At 38.0% G+C, this 26,323-nt stretch overlaps 1 protein-coding gene across 1 annotated transcript in view; it reads right to left on the bottom strand.

Moving 5' to 3' along the window:
• Positions 1-455: 455 nt before the first annotated feature.
• The window catches only part of plxdc2b (plexin domain containing 2b), a 96,564-nt gene continuing 70,696 nt past the window's right edge, over positions 456-26,323 (bottom strand). Inside the window, exons 8-14 of the mRNA XM_060874129.1 lie at positions 24,588-24,683; positions 23,604-23,685; positions 16,372-16,432; positions 15,975-16,128; positions 13,941-13,979; positions 3,422-3,594; positions 456-2,584 (exon numbers count right to left, since the gene is read on the bottom strand). Of these exons, the coding sequence (XP_060730112.1) occupies positions 2,465-2,584; positions 3,422-3,594; positions 13,941-13,979; positions 15,975-16,128; positions 16,372-16,432; positions 23,604-23,685; positions 24,588-24,683 (725 nt within the window). The 3' untranslated portion in view covers positions 456-2,464. The remainder of the gene's footprint in view (positions 2,585-3,421; positions 3,595-13,940; positions 13,980-15,974; positions 16,129-16,371; positions 16,433-23,603; positions 23,686-24,587; positions 24,684-26,323) is intronic.

Genomic DNA, 26,323 nt, shown 5'->3' on the forward strand with positions numbered 1-26,323 from the left:
TAATAAGATAAGCAGAAACAATTCTTACTGATTCAGCTTTCGTTCTGTATTTTGAGTACAAGGTTTTCCCTCTTTTACCAGTTTTAAAAATCATTTTGTGTATGTCAGACGTTGTAATGCCAAAGAGTGATAATATATGTGTGTGTGTTTTTTTAATGTTCAGATTATAAATATAAATACAGATTCCAAGAAAGGAAATTCCAAGAAATAAATTCCCCCCTAGTCGGATAAGCGGTAGAAAATGAATGAGAGAGAGAAATTCCCCTAGTGGAATAATAAAACCGATCTCAGCCAACTTCATTTTATTCAATTTAATCTCTCAACTTTAAGCTCTTTAAGCTCATTTTGCACTATTTTGTAACATGATGATATCAATTCCTATTATATAATATTCATACACCATGGGGTGTGCAAACATTTGCACTCGACTAGCGTTTCAAAACAGTAAAATCGAGCCTTGTTTAAACAACTTTATTGATTTAAAATGCAATCAAAATGACAGTAGTTATAGAGGAGCACACAGAGTTACAGCATCACCTAATCCAGCAGCTCTCCGATCACTGTTATTGTGAAAAATCCTGACTTTGAGAGCACACGGCCTGCTGTTCGACGTAACTTTCTCCTCATCTGTCAAACATTCATTCACTTAAGAATCACACACACACTCACTCACTCTCAGGATGGATGAGATTCATCAAATTAGTCCAGTGATACAGGAATAAAAAAAAAGCAAACCAAAAGGAAATAAAAAACCCACAAACTAAAAGAAGGCCTAATTGTCTTTCCTGCATTCTCATAAATCATTTTACTTGAATATTATGCTTCTTGTATACCATCATCTGCATTGGTTGTGTAAAACATGCAATCATAGAGGATTTTTTTTTTTTGCATCTGTGACGTATTGTTCTCTTTATGATTTGTCCTTCAGCTTCAAACGATCACGTTTCTAACTGGGGCTGTGTCTGTTGTGTAGTTTCAGAAGCCTTGTATCTTAATCTAGGTGTGTGTTTGTGTTTGTTTATGTGTGTGTGTGTGTGTAACAGAGAGAGGGGAAAAAAAAGGAACAAGGAAGTAGTTGTGATGCAGTGAGATGGGTCTTTGGTCTTGAAAATAGTAAAACACTTAACAAGAACAATCAAGAAGTGCTATGAATATGACTGTAGAGTAAAAACCAAGTCATCCAAGTGTAAATATTGGTCACAAAATAATAAAAAAAGACTGAATTTTAGAATTATTTATTTTTTGTCTATGCTACATTAATAGAAATCTATTTCTCTGATTCATTACGGAGAATCCACGAATTGAAGGATGAACCTGAAGGTCTTCGTTCCATTAACAAACAAGCAAACAAAAAGCAACCTACTCTATTCTTATCATGAGAACACCGCTGTTAACATTTAAACATTGTTATACTTCTAGATTTATATAAGTCGTTACATATGGACAGATTGCAAATATAGATTCTCATTTATGTGGTCACGTTCTCTGGCATGTCTATCGCATGGACCGTGTGTAAGCAACTGAAAAAGAAACAATTTCCAACAAGCAAAATAAACATATGTATTAGGATGGAAGGAGAAGGAGTCTCCGGTTAAATTGGCACAGGAACAGAGATGAAAAACTTTAAGAAACCAATCAAAACATATGAATTAAACAAACAAGAAAATTCATCCAAACATTCACCCGCTTCCATTTTAACAAAGAGACAAAGATCCACAAGCGCCTGTCTTGTAACTTTGCATTAACAACCCAAGGTCTGTATCCAAACAAAACCCCATATGTGCATTAAAAAAGATTTGTGCAAAAAAATAAATGAGTCCGTAGGCATGGAAAAGTTGAGCAACACTGTTGGATCCAGTGAGCAAAGGTTTTCCAATTGTAGCAGAAAATCAAAGAAGGAAAAGATATTTATGGTATGAGTATACGTGTAACTGTATTTCAAGCAACAGCAATAAATTCCTCCAAAACATCAAGTAAAAACTGAAAAAAAAAGCACAACACGATAAAAAATAAACCCACTAAATCCCATCGCAAGGATATATAAAGACCTAAATAATATCTCCTAAACCATAAACCGGAGATGCAGACCTCTGATTTTTAAACAGTTCTCAAAAAGAGTTTGTGCTGAAAAGAAAAAGATGAGTCTAATTTGAAATCCAGATCTGTTCCAGTGGGATCGTGGCTTTTGTGGTGCTGTTTCTAGATCAGATCCAGAGCTCAGTATGCAGTTTAGAGATGATCCAGAATCATACCTTTGTCAGTTTTCTCATGGCTCATTGCTGTAGGAATCTGATTCTGTGCTACTGATCGTCAGCCACCAGGTAATTCTCTTACTTGCAGGAATGATTTAATATCCGCACTGTTTTTTCCTGTTTTTGGATGGTCGATGAAAGTGGGGCATTTCGGTTCTTACACGGATGAGTGTGTAGTGTGTGAAGGGGCAACAAGGTCAACGGTCAGGACCTCAGCACTGCTCAGCCTCGACGAATCCTTCTTTTTCATGGCCGACCGGTTCGACCTCTGCGTACGCAGGATACCCTGAGCCACGGCGGAACTTCATGGCAGGCCACCGGCTCGGTCGTCTCTATAAACAAAAAAAATTTCACGTTTTATTGGTCACGTAAATAGCCATACACAGTATACGATAAGCGTGGTGTGAAATGTTTTTGTTTTTTTTTGACTGTCTGCATAATCAAAAAATAATCAAATTAGAATAAAAATAGAGTTTACCAATACAAGCATGAAAGGGGAACAATATAAAAAGATATAAACCTTTGGTAGAAATATTATGACTATTATGAATATAGTGCAAATCTATGCAAATTTATTCCAATGTTTGTAATATGTGCAGTGCAAATAAATCTGTCTGGGGTAGTGAGGGTCGAGCAGAAAAGTCCGGAAAAGTTTTAAGTGTTGATCTAATAGAGAGCCTGAATGGCCTGTGGAGAGAAGCTCCTCCTCATTCTCTCTGTGTTGACCTTCAAGGAGAACATTTTCTTGAACACAACAGAAAGGAGAGTCCATTGTTCAGATAGCTGGTTTTTCACCATCTTCCTGAGCTTGATCCAGCACTACTGGTTATAGATAATCTGCAGGACAATGAGATCAGTGCAGACACTAAGCTCATCTGAAGAGTTTTTCTGTCCTGCTCGGTGCTGTTCCTGAACCAAGCTGTGATGATACTTCCTGTCAGGATGCTCTTAATGGTACAGGTGTAGAATATATTATTCATGCTCGTGTGGCGCTCTCGATGGCGCAGATATAAAAAGACAAGAATGATATGTAATATTATGTCCAGTTATTAAAACACGACATAATAAAGTATAGCAAAACACAAATTTCTTAGTCTTGAATGTCACTGGTAGAAAAAATGCAATTGTAGCATTGAAATAAAATTCGGTTTGAGGGCACACACACATACCTCGATGAAGAAAAGGCTGGCAGCGGAGCTGGGGTGGTGGTAGATGTAAACCGTCACTAACACCACAGCCACTATGACCAACATCAGCATGAGCATGGCCAGTATCAGACCTGTGTGGAGGTTTTGTTTGCTGCTGGTTGATTCACGCTCTGCCATGCTGTGTGCTGCTGCAGCTGAAAGAAAAAATACACACCGGAGAGACATACATACAAGCAATTCAAATAAATTCAATTCAGATGTATAGTGTTTTTAACAATGGACAATGCCACATGTATGTAAGGGCACAGAGAAATCCCAGCACCACCAAGCTGGCAACTTGGGGGTCCTGGGGCATTGAGCCACCACTGCTTCAATAATACAGCAATGCTTAATGCTATTGTGTGTCAACAGATTAACAGAAATACAGAACATACACTCAGAATATTCCTTTTCAGTGTAGAAATGTTCTAATAAGCAAGCCAGTGGTGATGGTGAGGAAAACTAACTGAGATATGAGGAAGAAACCTTAAGAGGAAGCAGACTCAAAAGGGAAGCCATCCTCATCTGAGAGGCGACAGATAGTATGATTATAAATCATTTCTCTTCTCTAACTGTGTTCTATACTGTCGAAAAGTGCAAGTTTTAACATGTAGTCGATTTTGTTAAGGCTGATGGAGTGCAAAACTGATCATGGCAAAACTTTTCATATCAACTTTAGTCCAAAGCCATCTTCACGGTTTCTAAGAGATCTTATCCAAAGCAATCCCCTGTATATTTAGATTGTCCATGTGGGCCATCCTCATGAGCAGCGAGTGGCCTCCATTTGATGAGAATCAGGATGCTTCAGGTAGCTGAGATCAGGGTGTAGATCAGGGGTGTACAAGTTTATCTGCAAAGTTGCGCAAAGTATAACATCCCGGGTGCCTTCCCAGTCTAATCCACAGCCACCAGCATGCACCAGCACGCCTTTACCTGCAAATGTAGGTGCAGGTTTTCATTCCAATCGAGCAGGAGCTACACATGAGTAGACTCAGGTTTGGGTTATGCTCAGTTGGAATGAAAACCTGCAACCACACCAGCGCAGAGCTTTGCGGATAAGATTAGATGCTGCTTTGCTAGACTACTACACAGCACACAAACACACACACACAGGAATCAAAAAAATATCTAGTACTTCTTACTATCTACCTACTTAAGCTGTTGCACTTCTCCTCTCTGACAGAAGAGGGCAGTGTCCCTCCAACTACGTTCTCTCAACACAACCAGCAGGGAATGTGTCTTTCATAAAACTCAAATGATCAGAAAAGATATAAATAAATTCCTTTATTTATATATTCCTATATAGATTCCTATCTTTTAGAACATTGCTGGCAGGCTTAACTGGCACTAATAAGCTTGAAGTACACTCCATTTTCTAATCTATACTAATGAAATGGCCTACTTATTTTGTTTATATAACTCCGTACCCCTGAAATTAGGCCTCGTCTTCAGTGTTTTGCCTGAAATTTCAAACGGATAAAATCAATGAAATGAATTCACACCGAATCGCTGTACAACGACTGAGCCTATACCCAGAAACATGATGATAAATACAAAATACTTAAGTGGTTAGTTACAGGAAAGCAAGACGTTTTGAGTGCTGAACATCTGCTTTATATCAGCACTAATATATATGACAGATGTTAATGCTAAAAGCCACAAGCTAAAGAGAACTAAGCTAAAGTTCCACAAGCTAAAGTGCTATAGCCAGGGATAGGCACAAACCCACCCAAATTTGTATTTTAAAAAAATATATTGATAAACAATATTCCACAAGTAACTTTACATGTTCAGTGTCACAGAGGATCAACTATAAATAAACAGAAAGTTTGAGTTTAGTTTGAAATTACTTCCCAATGAACTGTCAATGTAACACTATATAAGTACAGCGTTACAAGACGCAGGCATTTGAGAGATGAACTTTCCAAGATGCTAAGTGTCGCTCATGTGTAGGGTCATGGCTTGTGTTTGTGGTATAGAAATCAGGGTCTTTTTGTTTATAGTTGAACGATTTTCCATCCATCAACTGTTGGGGACACTCTGGTTATGGTGTCAAACATCATAGGGGGTAATCACACACAAACTCAGGCAGACAATATGGACTAGTGGTCAATATTAGAAATGCCAATCAGCCTATATTATAGGCTATTTGTCACATCCTGGATGGAAGGAGACAGACCCGTACGCAGGATAGCTTCAAATGAAGGGGGTTTAATAAATGAATAGGACATAGACAAAATGACGATAAATGAAACAATACAACTGACGACATTTAACAGGGACTAGACATGACGAGGGGTACACGCAACTAATGATTCCGCGCTGCCATCGGCAACGCGGCTCACTTAAATATAAATGAAAATAATGACACGATGAGGAGCAGATGTGGTGACAGGGAGGAGCAGACGAAGGCGGGGCAGACACGTGACGAGGAACGACAACAAATGCACATGGCCAAAAAGTCCGGGCTGAATCATGACACTATTATAGCCTATATTATAGGCCCTATAACATGCATGTTTTTGGACTGGGGAGGAAACTGGGATACCCAGAGAGGAAACCCACACACACAAAATGGTAACTGAACTCCTTAACGCCGAACATGCTAACCATTATTCCACCGCGCAACCCAGATGCTCATCCTCTCATCTTGAGGCCATGAGTTAATGGTCATGAATTATAAGTTGGATATTCTCCCTCTCCTGTCAATCACAACAACGCAAACCAATCACACGCATTTGTGAGAGCATGTACAGTATGTGGAAGACATTGTATAGCACTTTTCTCTGAGTGTGTTGTGCTGCTCTTGAAAACATCCTGTTATCTTACAGGATACAAGAGTTAACTCTTACAATTTCCTGTCAGTAGTCATCATGTGACAGTAGAGTTGTCTGGTAGGTGGGAATTGGACAAGACCAAATCAGTAAGAAAATAAAAAGAGTTTAAAAATGAATCTGACTGGTTAATATGGAACTGTAATAAGTTGCATTATAACGTTATGTTTTTCTTTGTTATTCGTCTCCATAAAGACTGTTTCATTTTCACTTAGCATGTTGACTTGAGGTGTCAAACAAAGAGAGTGTTTACTGTGTCGCCACACACACACAAACACACACACACACACAAACCACACACTGAAGCTAGTAGAGGAACATCCATCTAAACAGTCAAGAACACAAACACACACGTCACTTCGTTCCTGTTTAAGAATTTTAAAAGAGATGGCTGTGACCTTCAGTGACAAGCCCAAGCCGAGGCTAATAAACTGTTCAAAATTTCTCACACACACACACACACACACACACACACACACACACACACACACACACACACACACACACACACACACACACTGAGCTCACAAAGATAAACGTGCTATCATAAATTCAGGGAAATTGAAGTACAGCATATAAGTGACTACATGTAAGTGTGTATTCTCATCTAATCTCAAGCGATGCCAAACTCCTTCCAAATTAACACACCTGCTGCACAGATTTATGTTTCTTTTGTCACCTATTCAGATGTCAGGGTCACTTGCTGAAATGCAATGAATTTGAAAAAATACTTTTTGCATGCAGCTGTTTTGGAAAACGCAAAAGCAAACAGAATAAATTAAGAATGAATAGAAATGAAAAGCAGGCAGCTCAATGGCAGAGGGAATAATCAGGATCATTAATAAATGAGTGCTGTATAATTTAGCTGAATAAATAAGTAATGAGCACGAGTGTGCTGCTGAATGTTTCTTATCTTGCTTCTGAACCTCATGGGATGAAAGTGAGGCAAATAAGCATGCTGATCAAAGAGGATGACAGCAGAGGAAGAATGTGGTAATCATGAGGATATGTTAGTGAGTGTGTATTTACAGTTTATGCATAAATTGGCAGTCAGAAGGTATATATTTGTCTTATAGTTGATACTAGACAGTGTCAGAATCTCTAAGGAACCCCTGCCCCATCATGCAGCCAATCAGCCAATCCCGTTACAGTGCATGACATCATGCTACAGGTCAACACTTTCACTCTCACTGCCACACACCCACACACACAGCATGTGTAATTAGCAGGAGATGTTAACCTGCCTCACAAAAGCCTACTAGCCACAGCGAAGCTAAATGACCTTTAAACAGAGCTAATTGAATTGGACAGGCTTTTATTAGGGCTGAGAAATAAAAGGATAGACTTGGGGCAGACAGAAACAATGAGAATAGAGTGACAGAAAGATGGTTGATGTGAAAGAATTAGAAGAAAACCTCAGCACTGCACACCTAAGAGTAATGATTGATTTGTTTATGTATAGTTCTCGTCTGCATGCATGCATGCACGTGTTTGTAAGCATGCTTTTAAGCACTAGTATGTATGAAAGCTGGCTGGATGAAATTTCCCTCCCCTGTCTAGTGGTTTTGTGCCTTTAACAGCTCTTATAGCTTAATTCTCTCCAGACCTAATCAAACACACACACACACACACACACACACACACACACACACACACACACACACACACAGAATCAAGGTTAACTGAACACTCAGCTTTTCTGAAACACAACCAATAATCTATACTACATACACATTTCATCCACAAAACACACACCACTACATCAACACTGTATATCCACATGTCTGACATCAACTAGACACGTTAATGTATCAAGATAAACAACACAACACATGTGAACAGTTATGTCTCCAGCTTAAGTGCCTAAATCGAAGCGAACGAGTTCAACTCTGGTCACTGCAATGTGTTTCCAGCCATGTATCTGTTCCAGATTGATTTTGCCAACACATTTCTCACATGAATTTAAACAAAAACAGGCAGGAAATGGAACTGGGAAAAAGCCATATTAAAATAGCCTGTTCCTTGGCAATGATTGTTTCCAACTGTCTGCTCAAAAATTGTCTATACTAGATAGATAGACCCATAATCTTGCCAAAGATTTGTTGACACCTCATCATCACACTCATATGTACATTTTCCCCAAACTGTTCTCACAAAGTTGGAACCACACAATTGACCAGAATGCCTTTGTATGCTGTAGTGTACATTTTCTATCACTGCTTCTAAGAGGCCCAAACCATGAAGACAGGGTTTGCGAAGGTGGATGTTGAAGAACTGGAGTGTCCTGCACAGATCCCAAACCTCAACCTCACTGAACACCTTTGGGTTGAACTGGAACACTGACACTGCACCCCAGACCTCCTCACACTACATCAGTGTCTGAATGAAAACAAATCTCCACACTGCCATGTTCCAAACTCTAGTGGAGAGCCTTTCCAGAAGAGTGGAGCTTATTATAATAGCAAAAAGGGAAAAAATTTGGAATGGCATGTTTAACAAGCTCATAAGTGTTTAATGGTCAGGCATCTACAAACATTAAGCCATATACTGTAGAAGTGAGGGTTAAGGGCCTTAATCCAGGGCCCAACAGTGCCAGCTTGGGAGCGCTGGGGCTTGAACCCTGATCCTCCGATCAACAATCCAGAGCCTTAACTGCTTGAGCCACCACTGCCCCATATAGCATAGATAATAGGGGTGTAATGCAATGACAACATCTGTATCTGTGTACTACTTGACATACAGTAGCTGTATATAATGCAGGACCATAGACGTTTGGTGGTTAAGATGTTTGACTACTGTTTAGAAGCTTGTGTGTTCAAATCCAAGCACAGCCCAGTTGCTGCTGTTGGGTCCCTGAGTAAGGCCTTTAACCCTCCATTGCTCAGAGATAAACATAAGTCGAGTGAGATAAGGGTGTCTAAATATCTGTATTACAAATCTAAACCCACAGGCTACAACAAAAGGGATTTGTGAAAACATTGTACATGTACCATACGTAGTATTTTTTTTTTCTATTTCCCAAAATACAAACAAATTAAACCACTGTAACCATGACAATGCAAATACTAAGGATCAACATACAGTACTGTAACATGAACATGATCATTTGTTTGAAGAACAAGCTTCATATCTGACCTCTTGCTTGCTTTGGCATGGAAATGAAAACCTCCCACTCACAAAATATTTGCTGTGACCCACAGGATCCCATTCCTGACACACACCTCCAGCCATTTGGAAAACCTTTCTAATAAAAACTAATATTTTGCCTCCTATTCGTATCTTTATTTCTATCTATTTGGAAGCAACCCTGATAGATAGATTTCATTATTACCAGCCAGCTTATTTTATGCATGCACACAACCACAAACATCGCTAATATACCTCTGTGAGAACATAGCAACATGCACCTCTCACTAAGAAATCCTTAAAATAAAGTCCACAGTAGGAAAAACATGGTAAAGTTAACCGTGAATCTATGGACAGAACAGGGCTCTGCATCAATGCATAGATAAAACTCAAATTCAACTCAAATAAAACTCAAATTCAAACACATTTTCTCTTGATTGGTTTCCTTGCCAAAGGGTTCTATTCTATTTCTGATGAACTAACTAACTTGTTCATTCACCTGATCCCAAATGCATTACAGCTGTAATACACTGACTATCCACTTTAATAGAAACACCTGTACATCTGTACATTCATGCAGTTTTAGTTTAGATGGGAGCTTCAGTTAATATTCATGATAATCATAAGAAATGACTGGTTTGAGTTTTTCAGCAACTGTTGATCTACTGTAGGATTTTCACAAACAATAGTCTCTAGAGTCTGATTTAAGTCCTTACACGGATGCTAAATAATACATCATGAACTTCAAAGTTCTTAAAGTGCCAGAACATGAATGAATGGATATTTCTGTTCTTTTTTCAGAATATCATACTATACAAATCTTTACTAAATCCCAGTTAACTGTCTTTCCAGGATTTCTCCACTAAAAGTCATTTTCACAGTGATGTATGTTGTTTAGTGTAGCTAAAAGCAATGGGATGAGTAATGACCAAAAGATGAATGAACTGTTTGTCCTACATTAACCTAATTATTCATCAGAATGTCCTGTTTAGATGTCAACTTCACTAATGGTGTGACTGGACCCCTTTTGGATTCAGCCTCATGCCCTTGTGTAGTTTGTAGTCAGGAATTGCCAGATGAAGACACCAGAAGCTACAAACATCTGCTAAATAAATACACTGAGCAAGAAGCAGACAGAACAACACCGTCAAACATTGACATGCAAAATGGATTTCATACATCGATTCAATTAAGTACTGTGGAAGCATATGACTTGACATTAAGGAAAATGTTAATTAGTGATAAGTTAATTATGATTAAATGAATTAACACTGAATCAGACTTTTTTCTGAATGTGCAGCCCTGAACTGATTAGTATATGTGAATATTATTAATGAAGTAGAATATAAAAGGAGAAAGGTAAATAAGAAGACAGGTAAAAATGATCATATACTGTACACTTACAGTATATACATTTAGAAAAGGTGAAATGATTGCCATTAAAGTACGACGTAAGTAAATGATTTTCAGACTCCTCTTGGATGGCTAATTCGAGTGATATTGGAATATTTTGGTCATCTATGTCAAACATTTCCATTTAAATGAAAGAAACGTTTTGTTTCACTACATAACATTCATGGAGCATAGCATGTGAGCTATAAAAAAATCTCACCAGTTTTTGACTTATCACATTTTATCTTTTAAGATGCATCTTCTTACCTAGATAATTATCTGGAAATGGAGTCTAGTTAGCTAGCTGATGAATGGTTGTTATGTGTTTTAATCGAATTGACCACTGTCATATCCTGTGAATCACTTAGAAAATTACAATACTAATCAGATTTTATACTGAAATCTAACCTGTTTTTTATGTGACAAAAAAGTACAGTAGTGTAGCTCAGATAACTAGCTGGCTAGCTAGTCTCATTCATTTTAATATGTTTTTATAGATTTGGCAGCTTTGATATTATTTTTATATAAATATTTGAATTTAGAAGAAATTTACAATTAACTAATTCATTTTGATGCTGACATCTGACTTGTGTCTTTGTGTAAGAAAAAATGTAGCAGCAGATAACTCGTAGGCTAGCTGTATGACAGGAACATATGCTTGCTAACAGAGCACGTAAGTAGGCAAGTCTGGCAGGTGAAGATGATGTAAACATGTTGTCCTGAGATGTAGAAAGAGTGGAAATATTCTTTTTTATTTTTTATTTTTAGCGATTTTTTAAGACAAAACCAAGTCAATTCAATGTTCTACAATTTGCACTGCAAAATATCTTGAAGATAGTAAAATTGATCTGTGACTTCCAATTATAAGGTTAAAAAAAATACATAGATAAAGGGTTAACCCATTTTACACAAATTGTCTTGTTTTATCTGCAAATCATTTTTCTCCTAATTGTAACCACTTTTTTTAAGAAGAAAGCAAAATTGTCTGACAGTAAAAAGGTCAATTCAAAACTTAAAATGAGCAAAAGCATCTAAAAACGGAAAGAAATATTAGATCGAGTTGGCCATATTCAAGATATTTTCACTTGCTAGCATATCATTTTTGCAGCATAGCTCGCCTACATGCGGTTTGAACTGAAAAGGAAAACTGATACACATGACAAAGCGAAGAGAGAGAAAAGAAAATAGTCGTTGGAAATAATTTGGATTCAACAAAAGCTCAGGAAAAGATCTCAAATAAAAGCACTGCTACAATACATGCAATGTAAAAGTTAGTGTTAGCAGTTTCATCAATGCTTGCTACCTCACAGAATAACTGAAGGTTGTGTTTAGTTTATTTGTGAGGACTTACATCTCTATAGCTTTACAGATAATGCTGGATTCAGGCTTAAGATAACGACACTGGAACCGATATAAACCAGAAACCCCACAATACTTATCAAACCATTTATTATTCTAGATAGGTGTTTAAGGATTATCTTCACAATAATCTACTTTCAAATAGTGGCTTAAATAGTGGTGGCGTTCTTACAATCAGCTCTGACTCTGAGAGCAAGAATGACAGTACTACTTGTCCTCACTGCAAAACAAGACAGCAAGAGAAAAGATCTTGAATACGTCACTTTTATCTAGTCTTTACTGTTATAAGTTTACATTTAACCAAATATCAGACTATTAAATCCTGTTTCTTTACACTTGACATTTTGTTGTTTAGATTAATTTAGCCCCTGTGACCCGAGGTAGTTCGGATAAGCGGTAGAAAATGAGTGAGAGTGAGTGAGAGATTAATTTAGCTTCTTTATAGAAATAATGCTTAACATGAGCTAAAGAGCATCTATCAGGAGAACAAGACTAATTCAAGCTGTAACCGAAACCCTATTGTTCTGAAAGGGATTTTAATTTATTTAGTTAGTTATTTATTTATTCTGCCCTAAAGCTGATGTACAGACCAAACTCTAAGGCCTAGAGACTTGAAAATTTAAAGTCTCGCCCCAATCAGCCACACGGTGGTGCTACGGTAATCGAAACAAAAACATGGCCCTAAATTTTGAATAGTTTGTCACAGCTTTAACATACTTGACTTAAGACAAACAAGACATATACCTCAGATTTCGTTCCCACCATTTTAATTATTATTATTTTAATTGTTTTATGGAAAAACCCAATTTTGAAACAAACTGTTGTCAGAACTTCACCAAATTGTTCAGTGGAACTTCTTCAGACAATAAAGAGACCAAAAGAAGACCAACATTCAAAGATTTTTGATTGACCAAACCATTCATGTTTGGTGTATTGACCCTAAAACTGGTGTTTCTTATAACAACCTTAACCTCCGTGTACATGAGCAATTTTTGCTTATAACTTCTGTACAATTTGTCCTAAAATCATTTACGTGGTATCTGTAGATTCACTGAGGCAAACAGAGTCAAACATTCCGGGCATCAACCATTTTGAACACACATTTGTGTTTGAAGAGCCTGCATTTTACAAAAGCATTTGAGTATCATTAGACACTGTCTTTGTCATTGTCTTGTTCTATTCTGGAATTAAAAGTGCTTACATGCTTGCTAAACAGTAAATCATATCGTTTTCACTTCATTCACTTCAAGTTATTTATTTATTATTATTTTCTGCACTAGTGATAAAATGTTCTGCTGCTGGCTTCTGGTCTCTTGTGTCTGAGTCATGAAAAATACTGACGGACCAAATCAAAACCACATGAGGGCTTGCAAAACCTTTTCTATGCAGGAATAAAAAAAGAGGGAAAAAGAAAGAGTGTGAAATAAGGTTGAGGATAATAGAGACAGAGGTGGATAGACAGAAAGAACAAAGAAAGGAAAGATGAGTGTGAAGAAAAAAGAATGAGAGAGCAAGCAAGAAAGCAGTGAGGGAGGGAGAGGTTGAGATGACGCTATGAAAAGGAATGTGTGCTGAATTCCACTATAGCAGGAATGAGCTGGTGCTACGTCTCAGCGAGAGACGGAAAAGAGATCGAGGGTGAAATTCAGGATTCATCACAAACATACACACACACACACACACACACGCACACACACACGCACACACACACTGTTCCTCCTGTGAGCATAAGAACGTCAAAGATATTGTTTCATGTCACACTGTATATATCACACAAGGTGACATCCTACCTCTATTGTCTTTGAGATGAAGGGCAATCTTGGTGTCATCTGTGCATGACAAAAAATAAAGAAAATAAAAATAAAAGAAAGAAAGAAAATAAATAAATAAAGAGACAGAGAGAGTGATAGACTGTGAGCAATATGAGAAAGCATCAGTTTATTTACTTTATATCATGTTAAAAATGAGTGCATGCACACATATACTCACACACACACATACACACACATATACACACACACATAAACAACAAACATGCACACACTAAATGCAAATGACAATTTACAATTACAAATACAAAAAATTGGTTGTGTTATAATAGCACTGTGTTTAGATTCTGTGATTAGTTCGCTATTCCACCTCAATAAGAAGGCAGGCCAACCTTGAAATCGAAATGAATATCCGTGGTACTTTATTTACTCATTTTAAATAAATTCTGTTACTCGAAATTAGTTTCATTCCTTGCTGCAGTCTGTATTCTTCAACTCCTTCAATTCCTCATGGGTGAGCTATTTACATAACATGGGATGAGAATTGCCTTAGTGTGTGGTGCGTGTGGTGTGTGTGTGTGTGTGTGGTGTGTGTGTTTCAGGAACAGATGGGCTAGGTGTTCAACTGTAAACTGAATCGAATTGATGAAAATTATTTATCTTTGGTGGCAAGAGGAAAAACGAACAAAGGATAAAACCTGCAAAGGGATGAGAAGATGAAAAAGATCAAGAGAGAAAGAAAAAAAAAATAAAGAGAGAGAGAGAGAGAGAGAGAGAGAGCTATTTTCATTTAAAAAGCTTTCCTGTCTTCTGGTCTGTGTGTGTGTGTGTGTGTGTGTGTGTGAGACAAGCAGCTCACAGCAATCAGAACTCATTAATTCTCGTCAGAGTTATCTGTCTGAATCATGAACTGTTGAAAGTCTGGTCACTCGGACACCCTCACGCATCAGGACCACACTCGAGTAATCAGAGTAATGCTTAAAGGGCTTAAAGTGTTGTGCTTCTGATGGAATCAAAAGAATGTAGAACCAGAATGGAAAACCGGGAGAGATTTGTGATTTGTATTTCTCGGCCAATGCCGAGTACTCGTTAAGTGTTAATGATCAATTGGTCTCTTGCTGACCTAATGACTGTGATTGCTTTGATGAGGAAATCGATCCTGGCTTTGCTTAAATATGGTAAATGAGTCTACCTGGATTTTCCTGATACGGAAGCAGAAACGGCCACAGACACACAAACTGCTCTCAGTATTACAAACTATATAAAGCCAGACTGAATCCAACTCTACAAAGCTGTCAGTGGCTTTCAAAGTAACTTTAGCTCATCATCAGTAGAGGTGGAAAGATTCACCTGGCGCTGGTCTCAGATAAAACAGACACCGTATTGACAGAATCGATAGCCGGTCTAACATCGCTTTCTATTAATATGTACTGTTATTGGCACGGTCTCGCTCTTGATCCCTAGTGCTTTGCTGATCTCTAATGGAAGACGTGTGGCCTCTCTGACTGTCAGTTAGCCTCAGATTACCAAAAGCAAATTTGTATGGAAGTATTTTCCAGACAATTTTCAAAAAGAATTGCGTTTTCTATTTGTGGACACATCAATTGTGACAGAATTCGATAAAAATTCAATTGGGTATTATGTCTGTCACATTTCAAATGGAAAGCAAAGTGCATTACTCATTTAAACTACAGCCCTGACCAGAACAAAGCTGTTACTGACGATGATTGAATGAATGAGTTCCAAAATGCTCCACACTCTCCAATGCTGACAATGGCTTTACTTTATCTGGTAAAATTTCATACCTAGAGATGTATAAACTGTCATTAATAAGCAGAACAAGGTTCAGATAGATATATAAATAGATAGAGAGAGAGAGAGAGAGAGAGAGAGAGATTTTCATTTAAACAGCTGTGTGTGTGTGTTTGTGTGTGTGTGTGCATGTGTGTGTGTGTGTGACAAGCAGCTCACACATTAGAAATTTCACATTAGAAATCCATCGTCATCTGTTTAAATTTGTACAATTCATTTTTCCCAGAGTTCAGTTTCTCTTACCTTCTGTAGGCATGCTGGTGGGTGGATGTGATGTCAACTGGGTGGAATCAGCTTCTGTAACAGCTCTATTCCTTGTGGATGTCTTGGTCACTGATGCAGTGGTAGACGACTCAAACTGAGTGGTGTTGATGATGTCACACGTGTTGTCCTTTGTCTGAAAGAGAAGTGCTCATCACTAGGCATACACAAAGGAATTAAGTGATGAGGAAATGTCAAACGAATTCAATAAATTTGCAGTGGTATGATAATGACTAGAGAGAGAGAGAGAGAGAGAGAGAGAGAGAGAGACCTGCAGACAGAAAGAAAGTTGAGGGCAGGGCTTCACTTTCTCTTATCAGACACAACAAGCCAGTTGCACACACAGGTGAACACACACACACACTACTCACACACACACCTCATCTGGGCAGCTGTTGTCAACCCAGTCCTGTCGATGGCGGTCAAAACCACTAGAACATCTGAAATGAGAAGAAACATTGTTACAAACAACATTAACATCAACAACGGTTTACTTTAACAATTTACAGCACATAGCTGTAAGATATCATCACATCATAACCAACATCTGGGGGATTATTATTATTATTATTATTATTATTATTATTATTATTATTATTATTATTATTACAGTGACCGATGAAAAAAAAAAAAAAAAACCTGACAAATTGCTGTGTAGTTTCCTCTTTTCATGCTCATGTTTTGCTCAATCCAAGTGTTTATTGTTACACAGACATTTCCCTTTCATTTCGATTCAAGTCTTGCCTGTCCTGTCAATCATCCAAATTATTGTTTGTCTTATATACCCCATGTTCATTCATTGATTGGTTAATGTGCATTGGTTAATTCATGCTTTGAGTTCCCATGATTTGCGTTCTTTATGATAACGAATATATTTGACCCCCAGCACTGCTATGATTGTTGGCTTATCCTGAATAAACCACATACCTCATGGACACATCTCGTGAATTATTCCCAAACAGAAGCTTCAAACTCTCTTTTTTTTTTTTTTTTTTTGAAAGAATTTCCAGCAATAAATAACCCGCTCTAAATCCCAGAAGTCCATCACTATGCACAATAAATTCCAAATCCTAAGCACATCCATATTCTGTAGTGCTTATCCTACAGTGCTTATCCTACACAGGGTCACTGGGAGTATATTCAAGTGGGCTTGAAGGAACAAGGCAGGGGAAATACCTATCACCCCATCACAAGGAGAAATCATAGACACACGGCATACAATTTAGAGATGCCAAACACTTGAGGCAGGAATCAAACCCTGACCCTGGAGCTTTTGAGGTAAACATGTTAAGCGCTAAAAATTGCCTGAAGTTACAATATTTTGTAATTCAAAGCAAAGAATAATTGGGTGCCCTAACTTATTGCCGTGTGTGTGTGTGTGTGTGTGTGTATAATTAAAAAAACTATACTGAGGCAAAAAATTATATATTATATACATATATATTTCAGTAAGGCAATAAACAAAACATTAATTCAGGTATCTCGGTTGAGCTTTGACAGCCTAATGAGAATGTTACAAATTTATAGTATGAACCAGAGCGAGAACAAAAGCATGAGATAAAAAAGTATTCAATCAATAATTATTCTTGAGTAATTGGTTAATCCTGGTCAAATAATTGGTAGATGTTGGGAACACTGGGGCAGAGGAAAAGACCTTAATTTCTATAATCACAAAAATCTGGAAATCCTACAGGGCCTGCTTTAAGCACTTAATCTTATAATCTTGAAGCTGTTTCATAGCTCTTGGTTATCCAAGAGCATCCTCAAGTTTTCAGTTCAAGCTACATCCATTTTTTTTTTTTTTTTACCACAAAGCAGATTACACATTTAGATCAGTTCACTGCACTATCCACACTGTACAAAAACAGCATGATGGACACATAGTAGTGCTGGATGGAAGTGGAATAAAATGCTGTCACTCAAACTATTTAACACTACACAGAGAACACCCCAGTGGCCACATCCGGAGTAGTTTCTCAGTTGGCCTTGTGTCCAGATTTCAACAGAATGACACAAATATCTGCCTGAACAACATGTACGAAACTGAACGACACATGACAGAGAAAATAAATTGTAAAAGTGTACGTCTTTAACTCTGATGCTAAGATTGAAGCTGTACTAGGCCAGGATGCTTGGATGCCTCCTTCTGCCGCAGCCCGTTCCTCAATCCTCACACACACCCTAGGTTCTTTTGTCCTTTTCTTCCCCTTTATCATGTTCTCTCTCTCTCTCTGTCTCTATCTCTCTTTCTCCTTCCTTCTGATATACTAAGGCCAGACAGTCCTCTCATCCTCAGAAGGTTACCGAAACAACTCTATATGTAAAAGAGTTTGGGTGTGTGGAGGTGGATGTTTGTACATGTGTGTCCTGGTTGGATCTGGTTTTGCTTTTATATAATATGACAGTTGTTTGAGTGTTCAGTGTGAAATGTCAGCCAGACAGCATAACAAATGTGTGGCCACTGCTTCACTTAAAATAATCCCGGAGTTCAACTTTCACTGTTCCTCACAAATCCTGTTTATGTAAAAAAAAAAAAAAGTGAGAAAAGAACAGCCTGTAAACAACAAGCCCAAATCGTGATAATGAGGTGAGACGGATTCTATCTGTCTGTCTGGTTTCTAACAGAAGAGCTAGCTGGCGTACGAATCTGGCATCAGCTTGCCTGCTCCCATATCTTCCGCTTTCAGATATTCTCAATCCTGCACGGTTCTGTGGAGAAATACCTAGTTGCGATTTCACCACATTGTGCTGTTTGCATGTTAATGAACGCAGATGCACACAGCTCGGCTCCTTTGTGTTGGAATCCATTTCGACTTTGAGAGGAAAAGGGATGCACCGAAAGCCATCAGCATGTACAAATCTCAGTATCTAGAGTCTGTTAGACTGGAAAATTTTTTTTAGTAAGTTGCAAAGTATTATGTTTAGATATTTATTTAGGTTCATTGTGATAGAATGAGCTGATAAATGATAAATAAATGCATTTAGCTCCAATCTGACCGTGTGTATTAATGACATTAATCATCGGTGCAATTATGACTGCTGTACTTAAAATTCTGGAAACAGATCTGGATAAAGATCTACTGACATTACAACGTTGTTGCGTTCTTCTTCTGTGTTGCTTTTCCAGGCTTCAATCAGCTTTTTTTCATTTGTTGTTTGTTTTGGGATTTTCTACTGTCAGTCTCCTTTTCAGGAGGTGAAATGCTGCTCAATCGGTTTAAGGTCTGGTGATTAACTTTGTCAGTCTAATACTTCCACTTACCCCCGATGAAGTGCTTTGTTGAGTTGTCACTGTGTTTTAAGTGTTTGCCTTACCCAATTAGATTGGATGCATTTCTGTGTAAACTGGCAGGGAGAACGTTTCTGTAGACATCTGAATTCATTCTGCTCTGACCATCATGAGTAACATCATCTATAAAGAGTAGTCTGTTCCTGAAGCAGCGATGCAAGCACAACCCATGACACTACCACCTCCATGTTTTACACCTGTATGTTTTCATTCATGAGCAGATTCTTTCTTTCTCGACACTTTGGCCTTTCCGTGACTTTTGTAGAGTTTTCAGCAATTTTGTGGCTCGTCTCCGTATTTCTTTGTGATTACCATTCTGGACTTCTGATTCTAACTGCTGATGAGGGTTTATTTGTTGTAGTATGGTCTCTATATTTCTGCTCCTCACATGCTGGATTGTCATACCTTCATCCCTGCCATGTGGAGGTTGTTGGTATTATTAATGACAGTTGTTTTTGCGTTTCTCTTCACAGCTCTCGCAATGTTGTCGTTTCTCTTGGCCCGAACCGCTACATGTCTGCTTCTTAGCACACCAGTGGTTTTGTTCTTTTTCATAACAAACCAAACAGTACTGGCTATGTTAATGCTTGTGTAATGGCTCCTTTTCAACAACAATGGTTTATCTTTTTCAAAAACAAATGCACTCTTCACAGATAATGCCCAGGTCTCAAACTAAGAGCAGAGATTCAGACTATTAATTGTTTACACAGTCGATATAACTGGACACATCTGGGCAAGAAAAAACATCTGTGAGACACGTTCCAATATTTTTGATCACTTGAAAAATGGGTCAGTTCCAACAAGAAGTGACATGTTAGAAGTTGTTTAATACATCTAGATATTCTAGATTTGTTCACTTTATTCAAAATACCAGTCATGGAATATATTTCGTAAGAATGGTGCTTGCCAATGGTGCTTGCCAAGAGTAGTACAGCTCCAGAGACTTGTAAAGCCTGTGCCAAGGCTTGGTCTGTTGTCATCATCCTGTCACAGCGTTTCCTATGTCACAAAGACGACTGCATCTCATCTGCTACATCTAACCTGGTGTGGTGCTAGCACTTGTTCTGATTAAAGGTCAACATATTCAATTTTGATTGAAAGTAAAACGGCCTTGCTCACAAGTGTTATGTGCGTACGTGTGTGTTAAACACAAGTGACATTGTGTTAAACACACTGACACGAAGCAACAAGCTCTGTAATGTGTTACACAGGACGGGAACAAGGTTTTGTCGTTTTCAAGCTTACTGAAAAGCCTTGAGGTTATTTTAGAGGTTATCTTCCTACACTCATTTCATATTAGTTACTGAATAATTCGTTTTAGGTATTGAATAATATACTTATATAAGTAGTAGAGCATCTAAGTAATAAAATAAAAAAAGCTGGCACTTTAAGATGTTTGCGGAAAATTGTGGCACATAAACTTGCTTACGTTAACAGTCCAACCTTTGAAAAGAAAAAAAAAATTCCTTAAATTAACATCTGTGTTTTTGAATTCTTCTTCAATGTATTGTGAAAGTGACGTGACATACGGCTAAGTACGGTGACCCATCCTCAGAATTCGTTCTCTGCATTTAACTCATCCAAAGTGCACACACACAGCAGTGAACACACACACCGTAAACACACACCCGGAGAGGTGGGCAGCCATTTATGCTGCGGCGCCGGGGAGCAGTTGGGGTGGTTCGGTGCCTTGCTCAAGGGAACCTCAGTCGTGGCCGGCCCGAGACTCGAACCTACAACCTTAGGGTTAGGTGTCAGACTCTCTAACCATTAGGCCACGACTTCCCCCCGACTTATTGACCTGCAGCTAAACAAACGCAGCCGTTTATTTTGTCCCATACCATTGAACCAAATACAGAATTAAAAAATGCTGCATGATTATAGCATTATAGCATTAAACAAATCACTGAATAATGAATAAATAATGAAAATAATATATATTGATATATTATATATTATATTATATATTGATATAAATAAAATAATAAATAATGAATAGCATTAAACAAATCACTGATTAAACTGATCTCTAATTCTACTTTCCCAAACATCATTTAATTTAATTACATTTTTAATTTAATTCCATTTTAACTTACTTACAGATATAGAGCTCTACAAACATGAAAATGTTCCTTTTCAGATGTGTATTTCATTACATTGTTAACGTGCTGTGCGAATCATCGTCCTGCTGAACAGCAGCTGAATGTAAATGAGTGAAACTGTGCTTTGTGTGCGGTAGGTGACTAACACACACTGGGTTAAGTGGGAACACATTTAAGAAATGATGTACATGATAGAGACGTAGAGCATTCTGCCAATTCAAAACAATCACAAATACACAAATGAGGCAAGAATACGTTCATTTTTTTCCACACCTCATGAATCATACAGCGCAAAACCAACAGCATTTGTCCACTCCTGTGTCCATCAATGCAGGTCATCTACTTTCTTTCTATGTGGAATAAAAATGGAGTATTTAATGCACCAGCATTTTTCTCGTTATGAGAGTCCCATGCAGCATGTTAGTTTAGGTTTATCTTAAATTTGTGGAATCTGCAAATTATATACGCCTGAAGAGATGCACAATAATCAGGAGCAGTGACTGATTTGTGGTTTGGCACCAGTGCAATCTAGGCTTCTCTGCCCTCATATCTGATGCTACACTGATAATATCCATATGCCTCTTCTTTAAAGAAAAAAAAAAGACAAACAAACAAGCAAACAAAAAAATGCTCCTCTGGATGAATCAGAAACCAAAGATAAAAAAGACAGCATGGCACATTTCACAAGCTGATTCACACCAGATGCATCATGTCACGTGGCGCATGTAGCATCATGTCAATTTTGAAAAGTATTTCCATCCATGGCTTTGTGAGTAGCATGCTTGCCTCACACCTCTGGGGCTGTGGGTTCAATTCCTACAGTACACTGTGTATAGAGTTTACAATTGGGGCTGTTTCCTTCTCCAGGCTTCATCCTCCAGCCCAAAGACATTTGTTGTAGGTTGATTGATTTCTCTAAATTGTCTGTAATCTTGTGTGGTTGTGTGTGATGGACTAGCAACAGGATGTCCAGTGTGTCCCGTCGCCTTGTGATCAAAGTCACCTGGAATAAGCTCCAGGCTCCGCTGCTTAGGATAAGCAGTTCAGATAATAGACGGATGTATAAATAGATATCGATCCACACCAGCTACATCCTTTAAACTTTAGAGATGTGGCTAATTTTAGAGATGTGCCTTGCACACCTTGACGTGACAAAACAAAAATCATAATCGTTCCAGTTATTCGCTGCTTCACTGTATCATGTCACATTTTTAGCTAAACAGTGTTGGAAATGTCTTCAGTTACTTTTGCTTTGTAGAAACTTTATATACAATCCATTGTATTATCGCTGTCTTCATAATGTTTAAGTAGCTGTGCATCTACTACAGTGAAACATCATCCTGTATAGCAACGTGAGGTGTAAATGCTCATATCGGAAGAGAGGAGGATGTGGTTGTCGGTGGGGGATTCTAGTCGCTCTTGAATAAACCTTTTTGACAAATCGTTTAACGCTAAACAGTTAATATCTTCCTCAAATCAACAACAAAAAAAAAAAGGGCGAAACGTTTCAATGCATCAAATCATGCATGATAATCTAATAAATTTAAATTAAAATGATGTTTCTCCTACGATAAAATCCATCTTATAGGGATTAACAAAAATCTTTTGTGACACACCTGGCTGTGGATTTTGTGCAGTACAGAAATCAGTGTGAGAATATTTCAATATTCCTGAAAAACCTCAGCAATGGCAGTCAGAAAACTGAACAGCGGGATTCCAGGGGATCGATAATATGTGAAGAAGTAGTAATATGTGAGACATACTGAGAGAAAAAAGAAGAAGAAGAGAGAGGACAACACATCTGAGGAGATGAGTCATAAGTAAAAAGGAAGGGAGTACACACGCATATACACACACACATACAGTACACACACACACACACACTGGATAAAAGCACAAGAGTCTCTCAGTCAGTCTGTTTGATACTGAGTGCTTGTATTATCTCACTGTTGCCCTGCTCTCATGTCAGCCCTGTGATGAAGTGAGTGTGAAAAGGTCTGGAGCATAAAGGTGAAGGAAGACACATGAGTCAACAGGACAGGAGACTCCTACTCTCCCTCCTCCTTCAGAGCCAAGGGCAAAGAATCAGTTGAGATGAAGAATGATGCTCTAACCCACACTTCACACTCAGCATGAGGTGAAAAAGCTAGAGGTGAAACCGAATACAAACCAACTCCACAACCCCTCAGCGTACTACTTTATACCTCTGTCTGTTCTCACCTGTTGAGTCGGTGACACCAGCTGCAGTTGAAGTTGATTTCGGAGGCGATGCAGGCAGAACAGCTTCGAAACTGGAGACATGCTGTGGAGGAGAAACTAGTCAGAGTCTGACAACTACTGTATGTCAGAAAGATCAGTCTTGACCAGAAGGCTTGATCATGCGACCGTTAGACTGTCGGATAATTGAATCGCGATGACTGTGTGACACTTGTAAAAGCTACTGCGTCTTTATAAACTACTGCTTATATAATCATACCATAAAGATAAACACACTAAGAGGAGAGCCTTAATCGCTACATAGACACGAGGTAACAAACGCCTGAGATCGACAAGTATTGTTCTGATCAACAGGTAAAGAGAAACACAATAAAAAGTGAAAACCTAGGAAAAATACACCATTGCCATCAGACTGAACCCACATTTTAGGAATCAATTTAGGAATCAAACAATTTAGGAATCAAACATTTTATCAATCCAGCTATCAATATGGTCTTTAGTCACTGCTTCTCAAATGCAAACCAGTGAAACTTCAGATTCTGGCCAATGGGTGTCTTTATCATTAGATTACTGGGTAAATTTGTTCTGGTACTATATATTCAGTGGCTTACACTTAATTACAGTGACTCAGTGTCTAAATAAGACATTTTGAAAAGAAAGAAATTTATTTACCACTCAGTAAAATTTTAAATAAAAGCTTTAACATCCTAACTTTAACATCTATTGCCGTCGAATAAGCTCATTGTGTTAAAAGTAATTCTGAAGTGAAATAGAGGAAGCGCAATGAGGCAGCTAGTAGGCTCTGAATCTCTCATCTCACAGCAATTAAGCTTCATTGCTCACTTCCAAATATTGCTAAAAAGACAAAATGGGACTTTATGCTGCCAGAGAAGCGGCCGGTACGATAAATTTGACTACTACTGTATACTGACAAAACAAGCATCCAGCTGTTTTTTGTTTTTTTTGTGTTATTGTGTGTTATCTTACTAGGAAGTGGCATCATTTCCACAGCTGTGCTGTTTGTGATTTTGGTCTTGAGCAACTCCACACGGTGATACTCGTAGATGGTCTTCCTCCGAACATCTACACACAAACACACACACACACACACACACACACGCACAGTCAGTGACACATGAGACTAAACACATCTAGAAGAGAGACAAATGCTTTTCAGATTTCACGCCATTGTTTCCATTTGCTGTTTATTCTCCTTTTAAAATGCACCATTTCTTTATTCTTCATCCAGCAGGATGAAGAATAAAGGATTACACGACATGTTAGAGGATTACACGAATGTGATTTATATTGCATGCAAAAGTCTTCTTTTTTAGAACCAGTCTTAAATCATGAATAGCAGTTCCAACAATGTATCAGTGCACAGGATTTTTTGGGGGAATGTGAAATAAATCACTTTAAAGTTCTCTCTTTCACACACACACACACACACACACACACACACACACACACACACACACACACACATAGACATACACACACAGACACACGGACAAACAAGCACACACACACATTTACACAAGGTTATACAGGTAACACATGTATTGTCACACACCCCAACACACACAGACACACACACACACACAGACACACACACAAACAAGCACACACACACACAAATTTACACATTTACACAAAATTATACAGGTAACACATGCATTGTCACACACCCCAACACACACACCCCACCACACACACACACAGTCATCTTAACCGATCAGGCAAATTGCATTACAATGTAGATTGAAACAAAAAGTAAGGAACTAATAAACAGATGTTCTGTGTGCCTGGCAGCTAGACAACGTCCTGTATTTAAATCAATTAACGACACCAGCACTAAATTCCTTGCAGTAATATGTGTGTGGGCTCCCATCTGTCAAATCATGCGTGGAATTGCGGCATATTGGCAGGGTACAGACTTAATGATAATTTCATTTTCTCTTCACTCTCAGTAAGAAAACACAAGCAAAACCAAAGGAACCTGAAAATAAAACCAACCACCCAATAAGCTCTATATAAAAAAAAACTGCATGTAAAAAATAGGAAGAATAATGTTCACTTCCTGGCTTGCAACTTTTCATGGATCAGTGGTGTTTCCTTTCCTTTCTGCCTGTAGAGAAAAACTCTCCAGACTCAGCATGGATCCAGAACAAAGCTCCATGCACAGGAAGAGATCAGCACTTCACTGCAGTCATCCTGAATAACTGTTAATAGCTTTGCATTTTCTTTTCTTTCTTTCTTTCTTTCTTTCTTTCTTTCTTTCTTTCTTTCTTTCTTTCTTCATTACTAACAGCTTGGACGTTCTTTTTAATTAGTTCTTGAGCATCTTAAAAGCTTTATTATGTAGCAGGTTTTAATAGATCATGATGTCCAAAGACTAATTTCAGGTTTTTAATTCCATTACATTTGCAACAAATACACAAAGACCCTGGACCATACTGTATATATCATTTTACTAGAACTACAATGTTGGACTGATGTATTTCCAGGTTATTCATGTGTCGTAGCTGTGGGAACATACTGACATTCACACGATCTGTTCGGATCTCATGAGAAATGACTAAACAAACAAAGTGAAAAAGATCCGATTTTCTTTTATAACACACGAGCACACACAAATTTACACAATGTTATACAGGTTACACACATATTGTCACACATTCAAACACACACTGACACATACACTGACACAAACTCACATGCAG

Source organism: Tachysurus vachellii, chromosome 7 (genome assembly GCF_030014155.1).
Source record: "Tachysurus vachellii isolate PV-2020 chromosome 7, HZAU_Pvac_v1, whole genome shotgun sequence".
Lineage (NCBI taxonomy): Eukaryota > Metazoa > Chordata > Actinopteri > Siluriformes > Bagridae > Tachysurus > Tachysurus vachellii.